Source organism: Trichechus manatus, unplaced genomic scaffold (assembly GCF_000243295.1).
Source record: "Trichechus manatus latirostris isolate Lorelei unplaced genomic scaffold, TriManLat1.0 scaffold00116, whole genome shotgun sequence".
Classification (NCBI taxonomy): domain Eukaryota; kingdom Metazoa; phylum Chordata; class Mammalia; order Sirenia; family Trichechidae; genus Trichechus; species Trichechus manatus.
In genome coordinates this window covers 1903412-1919474 of record NW_004444052.1, presented here as the reverse complement: position 1 = coordinate 1919474, position 16063 = coordinate 1903412, and the positions used below count along the sequence as shown (strand labels likewise).

Here is a 16063-nt window from a genome sequence, read left to right as displayed (position 1 = left end):
TACTCCAAATCTGTGCCTCCATAGTTAAATCAGTTTTACATGGTCCCAGGGAGGGTGGAGCACAGAAATTCCCCACGGCGAGAAGAGGTCTTCTCGTTGTGGTAAAAATGAACAGCTGTAGTCTGTGGTAGAATTCTCTCCTTCCATGCGGAAGACCTGGGTTGGGCTCCCAGCCAATGCACCTCATGTGCAGCTGCCACCTGTCAGTTAGTGGAGGTTTGCGTGCTGCTATGATGCTGAATAGGTTTCCATGGGCCTTCAGACTAAGATGGACTAGGAAGAAAGGCCTGGTGATCTACTTCTGAAAATCAGCCAATGAAAACGTCATGGATCACAAAGGTCTGATCTGTAGCTGATCCTGGGAATGGTTCCACTGTGTATGGAGTCGCCATAAGTCAAAGACTGGCTCGACAGCAACCAACAACAATCACCCAAGAGATGTGCGAGAGACAGTAAAATGAAACAGAAACAATGCTGGGGTGAATTCGAAGATTCTCTAATGTGTTAGGATATAAAAAGCCACCATATGTCACTGTTAAAGCCTGCAGTTTATCAGCGCGATGGTACATGCGTTAGCACACGAGAAAACACGCACAGACGCACATTACCTTGATACTGTTCTTAAACAGGAACCCTGGCATGGAGAAGCCTTTTTTTTTATCGAGCGGTTCGCTGAAGATGACGATCTGCTCGAAGAGGAACACCCGTCTCTCCTTGCAGCGAGGCAGGAGTCCTGTGTCCTGGTCTGTGACCAAGAACGTGTCCTGCAAGAGCAGTTTACCCTGGGCAACAATTTTACCCTACGACAAGGAAAAGGGGGTTAAGATAGCCGAAGTGCTGTTACTTTAGATGTCCTCCCACAGAATTATGTCTTTCTTCTATTCATTTACAGAGCTTGAAAAAAAAAAAAAGCCCCTTTCCTTTTCTGTAATGAGTTCTTAGCCTCAAAGAGAACAATTATCTACACTAACATCCTTGCCACCCTTTGTATAAACCACCGGGCTCATTTACAATCAAATACGACGGCTGGGATCTTAGTGTCTGGTCCAACTAGTCCGCAGACCAGTGGCATCAGCATCACCGGCAGGAACTAGTTAGAAATGCTAGTTAGTAAAGAAACTGTTTTAACCCTCCTGCTGATTCTGTCGTGTGCTTAAGTTTGAGAACCAGAGGGCTCGAACTCTAAACCCTAATTCACTAGAAGAACAGTGGGCAAGAAAAGCACAGCTCTCTCCCGTCTCCTTACTGAATAGCTCTGAATATCTTTAGGGTACACAGCAGGTACTAGGTAAGGTTAGCAGCCTGGCAACGCAAACAAGTTTGTGAGACTAACGATGAACACAGTGGCCCTCAAGTCAGGCTCTCAGGGGGTGACAGACAGTTTGGGGCCTCCCTGGGCCTACTCTCTGCCAAGCTAACAAGGTTTAAGCACCAGGGGAAGAAACTCGGCTCTTAACAGCCAAGGGACCCAAGACGCTAACACAGTCCTGCTGGTTTCTGCAGTGAGGCCCTGGGCTTTGAAGCGGGGCAGCTCCCCAAAAAGCAAATCAAATGCACATAAAAGAAGTTGAGAGGAATTATCAATCAGTTGAAGTGAAGTGAAAGGACAGAAAACCAAGCAAAAAGATGAGCTTTCTATATGTGGGGATAAATAACCCAAGACCAAACAAGGTGATGGAAGACAGGGGAGCAGTTTTCCAGAATAGTCTCTGCATTACATCAAATCCTTGCAGACGCCCCACATTCATCATGTCGTTGCACCGCTTGGGGACGATGCACATGACTTCTACGGCTCTCTGTTGGGGGAGAAAGCAGAGTCAAAGTTGTTTCCTCTGAGGGAAAGCTAGTGTGGTAACCCTAAAACACAGTTCGAGGTCCGATTCCTCTCCCTCCTGCCATCTTGCGGCAGAGGCCCACGGAGAGGCCCATGGCCACTGCCCGCTAGGACGACCCTCCCTTGCAGGGAATAGCTACATGCCTCTGACACACATGGGGGTCCAGGGGAGCCTGGGGAGAGCCAGGAGGGAGACTGGGGGGAGGGCACGGCGGGGAGGGTACGGTACCTCTAGTTCTGATGTGTCCAGGCTAGCTTTTTTGGAATACTTGAGGAAGTCCTGCAAGGTAAACGGGGAGAAGGAGCATGATGGCAGTGATGACAGCAGCAGACAACCAGCCTTTCTGATCATTCACTGTGTGCCAGGCACCGTGCCAAGCACGTTAGCTCTGTTTGCTCTTTTCACTCTCCCAGTAACGCAACAAAAACGTACTCTGGCGTGGATTTCAAGCTGTGGCACAGCAGAGCCTGGCCAAATCTATCTAAGCACGCAACGGTTCCTATTTCACACCTAGACAAGCTCTTGTCTCTCTCCGTATCCAGGTCCTAGTTTCATATGACAGAATCTCGATACATTTAAATAGTCACTTTTTATCATGGAAAAATGTGTGATTTTGCCTTGAGTTGTGTTTAAGAATTTCAATAAGTCAGGGGCTACTGCTAAATCAAAAGAGAGGACAAGGCAGGGATTAAAATGTTTATTTTATGGAGGACTCCAAGAAGATTAGAAACTATTTAAGGTCAACAGAGCTGAAGAAAGTTGTCTCAAAGAAAATTATTAGTATTCAAAGGTGGGGAAAAACGTTCACTTTTACTGACATTTTGATTCAGAACTTGATGTAAGTGAAAAATTGAGAAAATAGTATAAAAGGTGTTATATTAAAATTTTTACAAATTTACTGTGAAATATTTAAACATCAAAAATGATAAGACTGAGTTATTTACAAAAAATCTCCCCTCACCCTACCCAAACCCTCCCTCCTCGTCCTCCGGCAAACCTGCGACAAGAGAGTCTGCATCTCCCACTTTCTTACCTTCAGTAACAGCTGATACTTCATAATTCTCTGCACTGGTTTTATTAACAAATCTGTGAGCTGCAACCTGTGGCCAAGGCGCTGCTTTAAGTCCTGTGGTTTTAGAGGCGAAAAAACGATGTTCAGTTTTGTTTCTTAAAGGGGAGTTCTTTAGTCCTTGCGCTCGCCAGAAAGGCTAACTACAACGTTGCCAGCGAAAGTCACAAGAGAAGAAGCTGCCACTCAGCACCCCTACCGCCCAGTGTGAGGGCACTTCTCAGGGTTTCTTCTCAGGGTCTCTGAGTTTCACACTTTTACCTTTCGGCATATTCTTCAAGGCAGTTGTTAATGCTTACGTAAGGCCTTCTTTCAATTGCTCTCTTTTACACATAAACATATATTTTACTTAAATCTCAGAAGAGATTAAAAGTTTAGATCAAGGACTATTCTGAATTGGTCATGAGCTCTCCATTTAAAACTGATTAAAACACTTATTTTAACTAATGGACCACAACTACCACGGCCTCCACCAGACTGAGTCCAGCACAACTAGATGGTGCCCGGCTACCACCACTGACTGCTCTGACAGGGATCACAACAGACGGTCCTGGACAGAGCTAGAGAAAAATGTGGAACAAAATTCTAACTCACCAAAAAAGACCAGACTTACTGGCCTGACAGAGACTTGAGAAACCCTGAGAGTATGGTCCCTGGACACCCTTTTAGCTCAGTAATGAAGTCCCTCCTGAGGTTCACTCTTCAGCCAAAGATTAGACAGCCCCATAAAACAAAACGAGATTAACTGGGCACAACAGCCCAGGGACAAGGACTAGAAGGCAAGAGGGGACAGGAAAGCAGGTAATAGGGATCCCAAGGTCGAAAAGTGAGAGTGTTGACATGTTGTGGGATTGTTAACCAATGTCATAAAACAATATGTATACTGTTTAATGAGAAACTATTTGTTCTGTAAATCTTCATCTAAAGTACAATTAAAAACAAACAAAAAAAACCCACTTATTTTAACAATGACCCCAGCCTTCTGAATGCCAAAGGATGTGACCACAGACTGAATTCACACTCATTTCTCTGATTTATAGGCAGGAAGTAGAGGCTTAGAACTTTTATCACTGAGGCTGATATCCTGAGAACTGCGTTAACACCTGGGGAACAAATGATATTTTAATTTCTGGAAATCTAATGTAATAAAAGATTCAGAAAGATGTTCCATTTCTGTCCTGGGTCTTACCTCAAAGAAGGTATCAATGTATTCTGAGACGATGTGCTCAGACTTTGGTTTATTTTGACAATAAACTATGTACATGTGCAACCTTCTCTCCTAGGAATGAAAAAGACAAACGGATGGGTTAAAACGATCGCAGGTTCAACAGAACACGAGAACACACACACGTTTCGGCACGTTAATGAGGAAATTAAAGCAAAGCTGCACAACCGAGGTCACCTTCTGCTTCAGGGCACCGTGACGGCCCTCCCTCGTGGCTCCCGAAGGTGTGCCACACCCCTTACTTGACACAGCAAACACCAGAGACAGCCAAAGAACACACTTCTAAATATTATGGGAAGAACTAAGCCCGCCTTCCCAAACCTGCCAGTAGTCCTAGCGAGTCTGGTTGTTTTCAGTAGGGAACGACAAAAAACAAAAACAAAAAAAACCACCAAAAACCAGGTGTTGAAGTCAATTCCGACTCATGATGACCCCATGTGTGCAGAGCAGTACTGCTCCATAGGGCTTTCAAGGCTTGACCTTTCAGAAGTAGATCGCCAGGGCTGTCTTTTGAGGTGCCTCCGGGAGGGTTCGAACCACCAACCTTTCCGTTAGTGTTCAAATGTTGACTTGTTCGCGCCACCCAGGGACAAGAGAAAAAAGTAGAGTGAGCAATCCCTTAACCCAGTGATGCTCAAAGTGTGATGTGCAGACCCCTGGGGATTCCCAAAGCCCTTCCAGGGGATCCGTGAGGTCAAAACTATTTCAAAATAAGACTAAGCTTCTGTGTGCTCTTCTCACTGTGCTGGTATTTGCACTGATGTGCAAACCAATGGTGGGTGAAAGTGCTGGCACCTGAGCATGCATTCACCACCACACACTCTGAGTAAAAAAACAAAAAAGCCAGCTCCACTTAAGAATGTCCTTGATGAAGTAATGGAGTGCTGGTTGCACAGTGGTTAAGAGCTCGGCTGCTAACCAAAAGGTTGGCAGTTCAAATCCACCAGGCGCTCCTTGGAAACCCTATAGGGCAGTTCTACTCTGTCCTCTAGGGTCAGTAAGAGTTGGAACCAACTCAACAGCAATGGGTTTGGTTTTTTTTTGATGAAGTAATAAAATGAAGTAATCATGCATTTCATGAAATCTCAACCACTGGGAACGCATCTTTTTAACCTTCTTGCGTCAAGGTGGGAAGTCTGTACAACCCTTCTTCCCCAGGCGATGGGTGTCTAAAGGAAAAGCACTTGTGCCACTGAGTTGTGAGTGGAGCCAACGGCTTTTTCCATGGAACACTGCAGGGACAGGTGGACACAAACTATGCTTATTCACACTTGGGTATCTGGTAGATATTTTCCTGAACGTGGATGAAATAAGCCTGTCTTCTCACGGTAGATAACTGGCAGTGTTTGTTAATAACTTAAAATTTGAACTTTCAAGCATAAAAGTAGAATGCTGTAAAATGTGCATCTGCCACTGTGAACTTGGGTGTCTTCCCAATACTTACAGGCTTTTCTGATGAGATGGGTGGGGGGTTTCTGACACTGTGTAATGAAATGTGTCAACGCTTAAAAGATCCGGCTGACTCAGTGCACCAATATTTTCCAGTGACCAATGTGTGACTGTACAAAATCTGATGGATTTTACGGTAACAACAGGGAGAAAGAAACTTTTCAGATTCTACGTTACAACGTACTTTCAAGAAATTATCACTTGTTGAGTTTTTGTGTCATGTGAAAGAAAAATATCTATTATTATCTGAAAAGACTATTAAAATATGCCTCCCTTTCCGACTATATATCTGAGTGAGGCTGGATTTTCTTCATGTATTTCAACCAAAACAAGAGATCACAATGGATTGAATGAAGAAGCAGCTAAGAAAACTCAGCTGTCTCCTATTAAGCCAGGCCTTAAAGAGATTAGCAAAAATACAAAAGTTCTTACCACTATTTTTTTTTAAATAAAGTGATTTTTAAAAAATCTTTAACACTAACACACTTATTTTAGGTATACACATACATGTGGCTATTACGATAAACCTATGGCATGTATAGGCACATCTGCCCTGAACACCTGTTTGCCCACAGATATCCCCAAACATTCTAGCTTCAGGATTCCCACTGGTACCCTCTGGCCAAACTGTATGGATGATAGCTAAATACACACCTGGGGCCCAGGTGACCAGGACAGCAGGTAATTCATATGTAGAAAAGCTAGAAGGGATTTTAGTGCTAACTCACCAACGATGCACGGTTTGATTATGTATATTCTCAACATGGGCATGTTTATCAACTACAAGGGACTTCTTTAATCTGACGGACCAATTACGAAACGTGACAGTCTGAGAATAGAATATAAACAGTGCTATTGTACTTACGTGCTTAACAAAAAGGGACCCTAGTTTTTCCGGATCTTCAAGGCACTTCTCCAACTCTCCTAAAAAAAAGCTGAAAACAATAGGGAGGATATTAGGACCATTTACAATTAGTCTTCTAATTTTAGATTTAGGTTTACGTTTTTAAAACACCATGTTTTGACATGAATAACTGGGAAGCACAAAGTACATACTTAACAAATGTAACGGACACAGAAAATATTTTATTAGGACATTGCCTCCCAAACCTTAAAACAAAAAGAGATACGTAGTTAAAAAAGACAAGGCAGAATTAGAGCATGCCTTCGCTGGCAACCTACCCTTCCTCTGGACAAATAACACTTTTCTCTTAGGTTTTCTCAATGAAGAACGTTTTTGTTTCCGAAAACCTGGTCCTTGTACCTGAGTTTCATATTCATTCCGTGATAATTTTTAAAGGACTCCAATTGGATAATAATAGGTATAAAATACTGAATATGTTACTTGTTCCAGCTTTATAACGATTTCTCAAATATAATGAAAATCAATTTCTAGGTTACAAATACTAGTGCCCCAATAAGATTAAAATATAATCGCAGTACAGTAAAATAGCAATAAGAAAACTGCTCTTTATTTATTCTGGGCTGTAGTCTTCTTCAAAATGTTTGGTCACCTTAATTATCACTTGCATATGTTTATATTTATGTCTGGTATTTTATTAACCTGCAAACCAGCATACCAATTAACGTTACGTTGAATTTCCTAGCAGGTGGGGTGTTATTACCCCTAGCTCTGCAGCAGACAGAGGCGTGTGCTAGGATCCGGACAGCCATCACTGAAGGCAGCTTCTCTGTCTGGTCATCCCAGGGGTCTTTGCCCTTTCCCCCTCCCTGCCACAGCCGTAAAAATCAGCCAGAGGAGTAGAAGACTAAATAACAGCACAAAATACCACTTTTCAAATTGGTTTCACGGTAAACTCTGGTAAAGTCTACAGTCTATGAAGTTGTAAACTGGAACGCTGTTTCTAAAGTGGACCATCACTTATCTGTGAGTCCATCTGAATCAGACATTACAGGCTGCTCGTTACTGCCGAGTCGACTGCAACTCCTGGCGACCCCGTGTGTGCAGAGTAGAACTGCTTCACAGGGTTTTCAAGGCTGTGGCCTTTGCAAAGCAGATCGCCAGGCCTCTGGGTGGGTTCGAACCACCAACCTTCTGGCTAGTCTAAAAGCACTGAACTGTTTGTGCTAGCCAGGCGTGTAGACATTACAGGGGACATTAAATAAAGAACCTATACCTGGGTTCAAGGGTCCTACATTTCATTAGGAGAGATAACAAAAGTGCAGAAAAAATATCAAGGCCAGAACACTGCTTGATACGTGCCACGATAACATCTCCTGTTTGTAGAGTATTTCAGTATAAACAGCGCAGTCACATATGCTAACTAGAAGGAGAAGTACGTGTCTGATTGGAATGTTCCGGTCTAATGCAGAAAGGAGCATTTGACCCAGCTTTACAGAGAGGGTGGGATTCTGAAGGTGATGACAGTGTGCTCCGAGCGAGGGAACAGCAACACACAGAGGGATGGGAGGCAGGAGGCATGTCCAGATCATGCGGAGCGGAACACTGCAGCTGGAACATTCCACTGTAATGTCAGCGGCCAGCACTAGCAATCCCCAGATGAGAAAGGATTGTTAAAATTAAGAGCAAGGCACCACATCAGGACTGGATGTGTGATGACAGACTCTGGCAGCTGAGGCACAGCCCCCGCCACGGGTCTCCTGGATGGTGTGGCCAATGCATGGGGACCAAATCTGATAGTTCATGCAAAATCACATCTCCTTTTCCCATGAAAATAGAGGAGGAGAAAAGAATCTATCTTCAAATTCCTCTAACAGTAACTTGTGTTTAATCAGAGGGTAGCTATAATTCTAATGTTAATTATAAACATTTATTGAGGCTTACTCAATACATGTATTCACTTGGTCACTCTTCACAAAACCTCTGGGTGATATTCTGGATCCACACTGTGTGGATGGAGAATGGAGGCAAAGAGAGGTGAAGCCAGCAGCTGCAGGTCAGGACCAGGCTGTGAACCCAGCAGTCTGGCTCGGGACCTCTCTGCATGGGCCAGCAAGAAGAGGCGGGACCTCTGTCCCACGCCACGACTTAACAAAACTTCCCGCTAGGCCAGCATTTCCTTTGTACCAGCCACCTGCATGAGGCCACACAGGGAATCAGTGAGATGAATCCAACATCCTTTGTCATCGCCTGACATGATATAGTACGGCAAGTGTCTGTGCTGTGTACACCGTTAAGCACGCTATGTACTGTACGTACTCTCTGTGCCAGTCGTAAATCTGATGGATGTTGCCAAACACAATCTTGTCTTTTCCTTTCATGTCATCGGGAACACCATCTTCTTTCATAAGTGCCATGTAGCCCTGTAATTGGATATTCAACTGAGTTTATTTCATTGCATGTTTGAACCAAGTAGTTGCTTACTGTTTAATAGTCCAAAGGACAAAATAGTCACTGTCTTGTAACCAGTTCTTTTATTTAGAAATAGACAAAGATTCTACATGGAAAGTGTCCTAACTGGCACTTGAAGTTCACTGCTACTACAGTGAATGCTGCAATTTCCTCTCCCTGCACTGTTGAGCACCCAAAGAGCAGAATTCTTCTCAAGAACTGACGAGGTTTCAATAAATGCAAGTGGCTTCATAAAGTAAATCCTCTTATCAGCTTGTAAATATTACATATTTGGTCAGGAACATATTTCCTCTGTTCTCAGTATTTATCTCAAACAGATTTTTTCTTCCCATTTCAGATTATTTACATAACCTGTTAAATAAGGAATTAACTTTTTTTGTTTTAAATAAACTGAAGTTTTAACAATGATTGATTAAACAAGTTGCTAAAATGTGGTTTAAACTTCTATTTAGCTCAGATGGAATTTGGCTTGTATAAGAACCTCTTAAATATTCAGGTTACTTATTTTAATGTTAACGACTGCAGATAAATCAGGCACGTAATTCTTTTATGTTATATGATTAACAGTATTAGCCATTACTTTTAATGGAATGTGCACCTAAAAACAATTTTACTGTACATATTTGCAAAGCTGAAAGAATAAACGATGACATTTTATAGGATAAAAATGGCTTTTCAACGGGTTGAGCTTATTGATATGGTTATAACTTGACCTAAAAGGCAGGGATAATCCTAGAGAGGGTACCGATCCAATACCAAAGGCAGCCGTTTTGCTCTGGCTACAGAGCACTTAGCGACTTTTGATCAATCTAAATGGTGACACATTCATTCTGTGCAAAACTCTGAGCAAATGACCTGGTGTAGCCCCAGGCCAAGCTCTGCGCCACACCGACTCTTTTCAACCAAAATGTTCTCAGTTTTGTGGTGAAACTCAGTCTACAAAGTAGTTAAAGACAAGACTCTGACAGAATAAATACAATGGTTGGCTACCATAATTTAAAAACTTAATTGTACACAGAAACTGATCACATAGAGATGCACTGTGCAAAAAAGAAGTATGTACTAGAATACAAATTGTTTAGATAATAGACTAATGCTATTTTTCAGAAAAGCCTTATGAGTTGCTTATTTTATTTTGCTCAAATGTTTTTAAAGCTTTCGAGAAGGTATCAGTGTTAAACGGTCCCTAACACCACCTCTTTGGACAACTCTTGAGGCCGTTATAAGGTTATTAAATCTCTGGAAATATATACCTCAACCACGTAGCCAAGGTCCCGTACATAGTCACGCTCTGTCTCCACTAATTCTTGCAAAACATAGCTGGAAAGAGAGAAAATGATGTTTACAACCCAAACTCTTTTTGATTTCTAAATGAATTCTCTTGTACTTTTGCTTCTGCCAGGACAGGTCCGTGTTGGGACTGAATATTAACATATCAGACTTGCAGGATGGGGCCCTACACCACTCACAGGTTCAGCAGGTGGCCCACGAGAACTGCGGAGTCACCAGGCACACAGAGACATGCACACAAGCGCCATCAGTGGGTGTTCATCCCGCCAGACTTGGGTCCGATGCACAGACAACAAAAGAAGCTTAGGCCTAACTTTGCCATAAAGGTAGGACATTAAAGGAAGCATTTTTTTTTTTTTTAATAAAAAAACAATTTAGTCATTTGAAGCTCCACTGGACATAGAAGAAAGCCTTTTACCTCAGATATTTAAAGCCTTGGGTCTGATGGCATCACTCAGAAAAGCTTATATTTTGCAAGGTTCAGTGACCACGTAAGGCTACTCAGCCATTAGAAGACAACCACTTAATCAGTAGAGGAAACAAACTCAATCGGCCTGAAAAAGCTGGTTGGTTGGCGGGTCGTCCATTTACTCGACACAGATAGGGCACCTACTATGTGCCTAGCATCATTCTGTTGTTAGATGCCGCCAAGTCGTTTTTGACTCATAGCGACCCCAAATGACACAGTAGAAACGTCCCATAGGGTCTTCTAGGCTGTAATCTTTAGGGGAGCAGATCACCAGATCTTTCTCCTTCAGAGCTGCTGGATGGGTTAGAGCCGCCGACCTTTCAGTTAGCAGCCGAGCACTCAACCGTTGTGCCACCAGGGCTCCTCAGCATCACTCTAGCACCATGGATACAGCACCAAATAAAACATAGTCTCTGTCCTCACAAAGCTTGCAAAGTCTTTACCCGTCTCCAAAGGCAAGCTTGAACCCTCTGTTATACTTTTCAGAACTCTTTTTTCACCATCAGCTGCTTTGCTGGAACTGAAGAACACTACAACTAAGGTATATTTGGAAAATGTTCACGTTTTCGGGGCTGTATCTAATTTTATGTTGCCTTCTTTTTCCTTCACAACTATGCACACAATAGAAAGCACAGCAGCTTCTCACCAGCAGTGGTAGAAGATACACTTGCCTTCTACCATGCTTATTTAGAAATATAGTATGATATACAAACAAAACAATGAAAACCGCAGCTATGGCTTACGGAGCTCTTTGCAGATCCTGAGTGCTTTTCAAACATGCACACACACGTGCGGGCCCATACTCGTCGTATACATGCACACACGTGCACACACAGGCACATGCGTGTGAGCACACAGTTACTCAGCAAGGGTCCCTGCCTCTCCCCCATGGTACCAATCAGAGCGGAATCTCAGTCTCACTCTTAAAGGTGACAAAGACAGGAGGGTGCACCAAACAACGACAATGAAAACATTTCTGTCTTACTGCCGTCTCTTTAGAGAGCTGGATTTCCTCTCTTCCATCTCATCAATGGGCGAGGAGGAGGAGAGAAGGGAGTTGTCGGAGGGGTTGAAGGAGGGGCTGCTACTGTCTCCCTGGTCGACGAGCAGCGAGCTGGGACGGTCCTCCAGCGCCTGGAAGAGAAGGAGGCTGTCAGCATTGCTCGCTGCCCACAGCCTGTGACGGGCCCGAGACAGGACGAGAAAATCTCACGAGTCAGAAAATACAAAGAAAATGCCCTTAAATCATGAAATCCATGTTTGTGAAATTACACAGTATTTCACTACACACACACACAAAAACCCCACAATTAAGAGAAAAACTAAGAGCAGCTGGATAAGGAGGGAAAGTTAGAATGAAAAGGATAATGAATTTATCCACATTAATGGATTCTGTTCTTTCGTACCAAATAATTAGAAATAATACAAGTTGCTTACATCAGTGCACTGCACCCATGTCTGGATATAATTTGCAGTTTAAAAATCACGTATTTGAAATCTAGCAATTTTCTTGTGAGTTGTATTCCTGCCAAATGAAAGCGTGACCATTTCAGAAGTGTGTGGAATCTCCTTGATCAGGTCACCTTCCCGGTACTCAGGTGCCAACATTCCTCGTTGACGGGTTATACAGCAACACTACCAGCAGTCTGTATTTTAGCTTAAACAAACTTAGTTTGTTCCTTGATTATCCATGAAGCCACAAGCACTTCATGAAGCCCACTGTCATACTTCAGCGCACACAGGTCGCCCAGCTCAAACTAATTTTCGCCTTGTGACACTTGAAACATCCTTCTATCCCTTCCATGGGCAGACATCATCATGCTTGCACCTATCACTTATCCAAAACCTCTCTCCCCACTGGATTTCAGTTTCTGCAGGTGATTGTTTTCACTGTCGTATCCTCTAGAGAACCCACCATAAAGCTTTGCAGGAATTCAACAGATCTGTGAACTGAATACTGATTACTACTCTCTGTGGAGCAACAAGGTGACAAGGCTTGATTACCTTCTAATTGGTACATACTATTTCTGTTTCCTGACCTGGATCCACAAAGCTCCTAGGGGAAGGAGCTCACAATCCTTTCAAAATTTTCATAGTACTGCTGGACACAGACTGATAATCAAAAGGTACTTACTGACTGAATTGGAAAAATGTGACTTTTCTTTGGACAAAAAACACAATACAAACTGTAAAGTTCACTTAAGACTTCATTTCAAATTCAAGCCTCAAATTTAAGTCCACTTAATACTTCGTATCAAATTGAAAAATCAAATACCTGTCCTATTTTACCCCCTAACGGTGAGGGACTGAACCTGTCCTTCTGACTAAGCAATTCAGTCTTGCTGAAGAAAACCCACAGAACTGGAAAAATGTACCGCCTGCTACTCTCATTTATGACAAACAGCACATTAAGTTGGAGAAAGTTCGATTCAAAAATAGCCCTATTTTAAACAAACAGACATTGACCTTTACTGGAAACAAATATTTTACTGTAAGTAGCAGAGTTTGAGTCATGTTGTCAGACCATGTGGCTCTGACAGGGGAATCGATGTCTGGGAGGATGAAGGGAGAATGCTTTGTGTTGTAGTCTGTCTAGACTTGCAGGGACAAAGCTGAAGTTCATTAGATTAAATCCTATTCACTTAAACAGTGAGAAAAAGGAAAAGAAAGGCTCCAGGAGAGCGCATGGAGGTGAAGCCATGGATTCACTGGTGTCTGTGAGGACCTGTGAGCTACAACTGATGTGATGGCTGTTTGGATCTCATGCATCTTAATGTGACTGGTCTGGCTGGACCAAGGTGGGCAGCCAGAAGGTGTGGGCGCCCTGACGAGGAGGCAGTCATGGTTGTACGTTCTCATCACATTTCTGACGTTTGCTATCTCGACGCTGCCCATTTGCCTTTTATACAAACGATGTGCGGCAAAAAAGGCCATCGCCAGGACAAAGCTAACGCGGAATCGGAATTACTGGGACTTCACAGCTTTGGATGGATGATTTGTGATACCCTCTGAATTTGGTTGTTTCTTAACCAAAAGGGTAGGTCTTTGGTAACTTTCTGTTTCTTATATGAAAATATGACCACAGAGATATTCTATTTCTCCTAAGTTTGTTGTTAGCTGCCACTGAGTTGGCCCACAACTCATGGCAATCTCATATGCAATGAAATGGAGTGAAACAAAACGCTTCCTGGACCTGCACCATCCCCATGATCGGCTGTGCTCCGCAGGGTTTATATTGGCTCATTTTCAGAAGCAGATTGCTAGGCCTCTGTTCCTACTCTGTCTTAGTTTGGAAGCTCCACTGAAACCTGTTCAACATCCCAGCAACAAACAAGCCTTCACCGACAGATCTGTGGTTGCTGTGGTTTTGATGAATTTGTATTTTCTTAGGAAGCTATCCATTTCATCCAAATTTTTAAATTTATTTTCAAAGAGTTGAAGAAAGTAATGGGTCATGACTGTTTGAATTTCCTCAGTTTATTGCCCTTATAATTTCTTATTTTACGAATTTGTGTTTCCTTTCTATTTTTTTTCCTCTGAACAATTCCATTTGTATAATATTCCCATTTTTAAACTATCTTTACGTATTTTCTGGGGCAGCTGCATTCCTGCTAATTACATATTCCGATTAATAGTATATAAAGCTGTGTCTGCCATATAGAGTACATCCATTTTTACTGAATAAGAATATAAAATATGCATGGTACAAAAAAACCTTGTGGTTTGAGTAACTGAATCCACAGTGCTTTTTCCTTTGGGCCATTGTTTTGGCCGTCAGTTAGTGTTGTACAGTAGACATGGGACCTGGAGGTTACCGGAAAGCTACAAGTCTATATTTTGCTATGAATCAATCATACTCTAATCCCTGATGCAGCCGTTTTACTTTGTTAAAGTGTACAACTCAGTGGCAGCTGTTGTACAACCACTACCCCTATGTAGTTCCAAAATACTTTCATCTCCCCAGAAGGAAACCCCTACTCATTTAGCAGTTACTCCTCGTTACCTCATTCATCCAGCCCCTGGTAAATACTAATCTGCTTTCTGTCTCTGTCAATTTGCTTACGATGGGGTTCTGTTCCAATGACTCTGTTGTAAGTCAGTTGTGATGTAAGTCGAATGCCTCGGTCTTTTTTTTTTTTTTTTTTTTTCATTACAGGTAGTCCCGGACTTATGACATATTTGAGTTACGACAAACCACACTTAAACAACCATCCATTTTTTTTTTTTTTTTAGCTTTCATTACTAATGCCTTTTATTATCAGTATCCAGCAGTGTTTTGAAAAGTAAACCATAAAACTGAACATCTGCAAGTGAACATCTGAGCATGACAACCTCAGCAAATTATGCGTTGCAACATATTACTAACGATAAAATGTAAAACAAAAACGAAATGGATGGTTTTAAGTGTGGTTCGTGGTAACTTGAATATGCATTCTAAGTCAAGGACTACCTGTAAATGGAATTATACAATGTGCAGCCTTTCGTGTCTAACTTCTTTCACTTAGCATACTGTTTTCAAGGTTAACCTATGTTATAGCATGTATCAGTACTTTGTTCCCTTTTTTACTGCTGTAGTTTAAATGTTTACATTTCAAGTTAGTCTCGCATACAAAAATTTATATATACCTTGTTATGTGACTCTAATTGCTCTCCCCATACTGTGACAGCACACTCCTCCTTTCCACCCCTGATTCTCCATGTCCATTCAACCAGCTCCTAACCCTCTCTGCCCTCCCATCTCACCTCCGGACAGAAGCTGCCCGTTTAGTCTCTTGTACCTACTTGAGCTAAGAGACACAATCCTCACGAGTATCACTTTATGTCCCACAGTCCAGTCTAATCCCTGTCTGAAGAGTTGGCCTCGGGAATTGTTTTAGTTCTGGGCGGACAAAGAATCCAGGGGCCATGCTTTCCGGGGTTCCTCTAGTCTGAGACCATTTAGTCTGGTCTTCTTACTAGAATTTGAGTTCTGCACCCCACCTTCCTCCTGCTGCATCCGGGATTCTCTGTTGTGTTCCCTGTCAGGATGGTCATTGGTGGTAGCCAGGCACCATCTAATTCTTTTGGTCTCAGGCTGATGAAGTCTCTGGTTTATGTGGCCCTTTCTGTCTCTTGGGTTACTACTTTCCTTGTGTCTTTGGTGTTCTTCATTCTCCTTTACTCCAGCTGGTTGGGGCCAATTGATGCATCTTAGATGGCCGCCTGCAAGCTTTTAAGACCCCAGACGCCAGTCACCAAAGTAGGATGTGGAACATTTTCTTAATAAGCTCTGTTATGCCAATTGACCTAGATGTCCCCTGAAAGGATGGTCCCCAACTTTGTTCCTTTTTATGGCTGAATAATATTCCATTGTATGCATATACCACATTTTGTCCATCCATTCATCAGCTGA

The 16063-nt window shown here is 42.6% G+C and overlaps 1 protein-coding gene across 1 annotated transcript in view; it reads right to left on the bottom strand.

Moving 5' to 3' along the window:
• Positions 1–16063, bottom strand: part of TRIO (trio Rho guanine nucleotide exchange factor) — a 285006-nt gene that overhangs the window by 28351 nt on the left and 240592 nt on the right. The window contains exons 36-44 of the mRNA XM_023738420.1: positions 11657–11805; positions 10166–10232; positions 8760–8863; positions 6444–6513; positions 4094–4183; positions 2869–2961; positions 2064–2114; positions 1719–1796; positions 609–800 (exon numbers count right to left, since the gene is read on the bottom strand). Of these exons, the coding sequence (XP_023594188.1) occupies positions 609–800; positions 1719–1796; positions 2064–2114; positions 2869–2961; positions 4094–4183; positions 6444–6513; positions 8760–8863; positions 10166–10232; positions 11657–11805 (894 nt within the window). The remainder of the gene's footprint in view (positions 1–608; positions 801–1718; positions 1797–2063; positions 2115–2868; positions 2962–4093; positions 4184–6443; positions 6514–8759; positions 8864–10165; positions 10233–11656; positions 11806–16063) is intronic.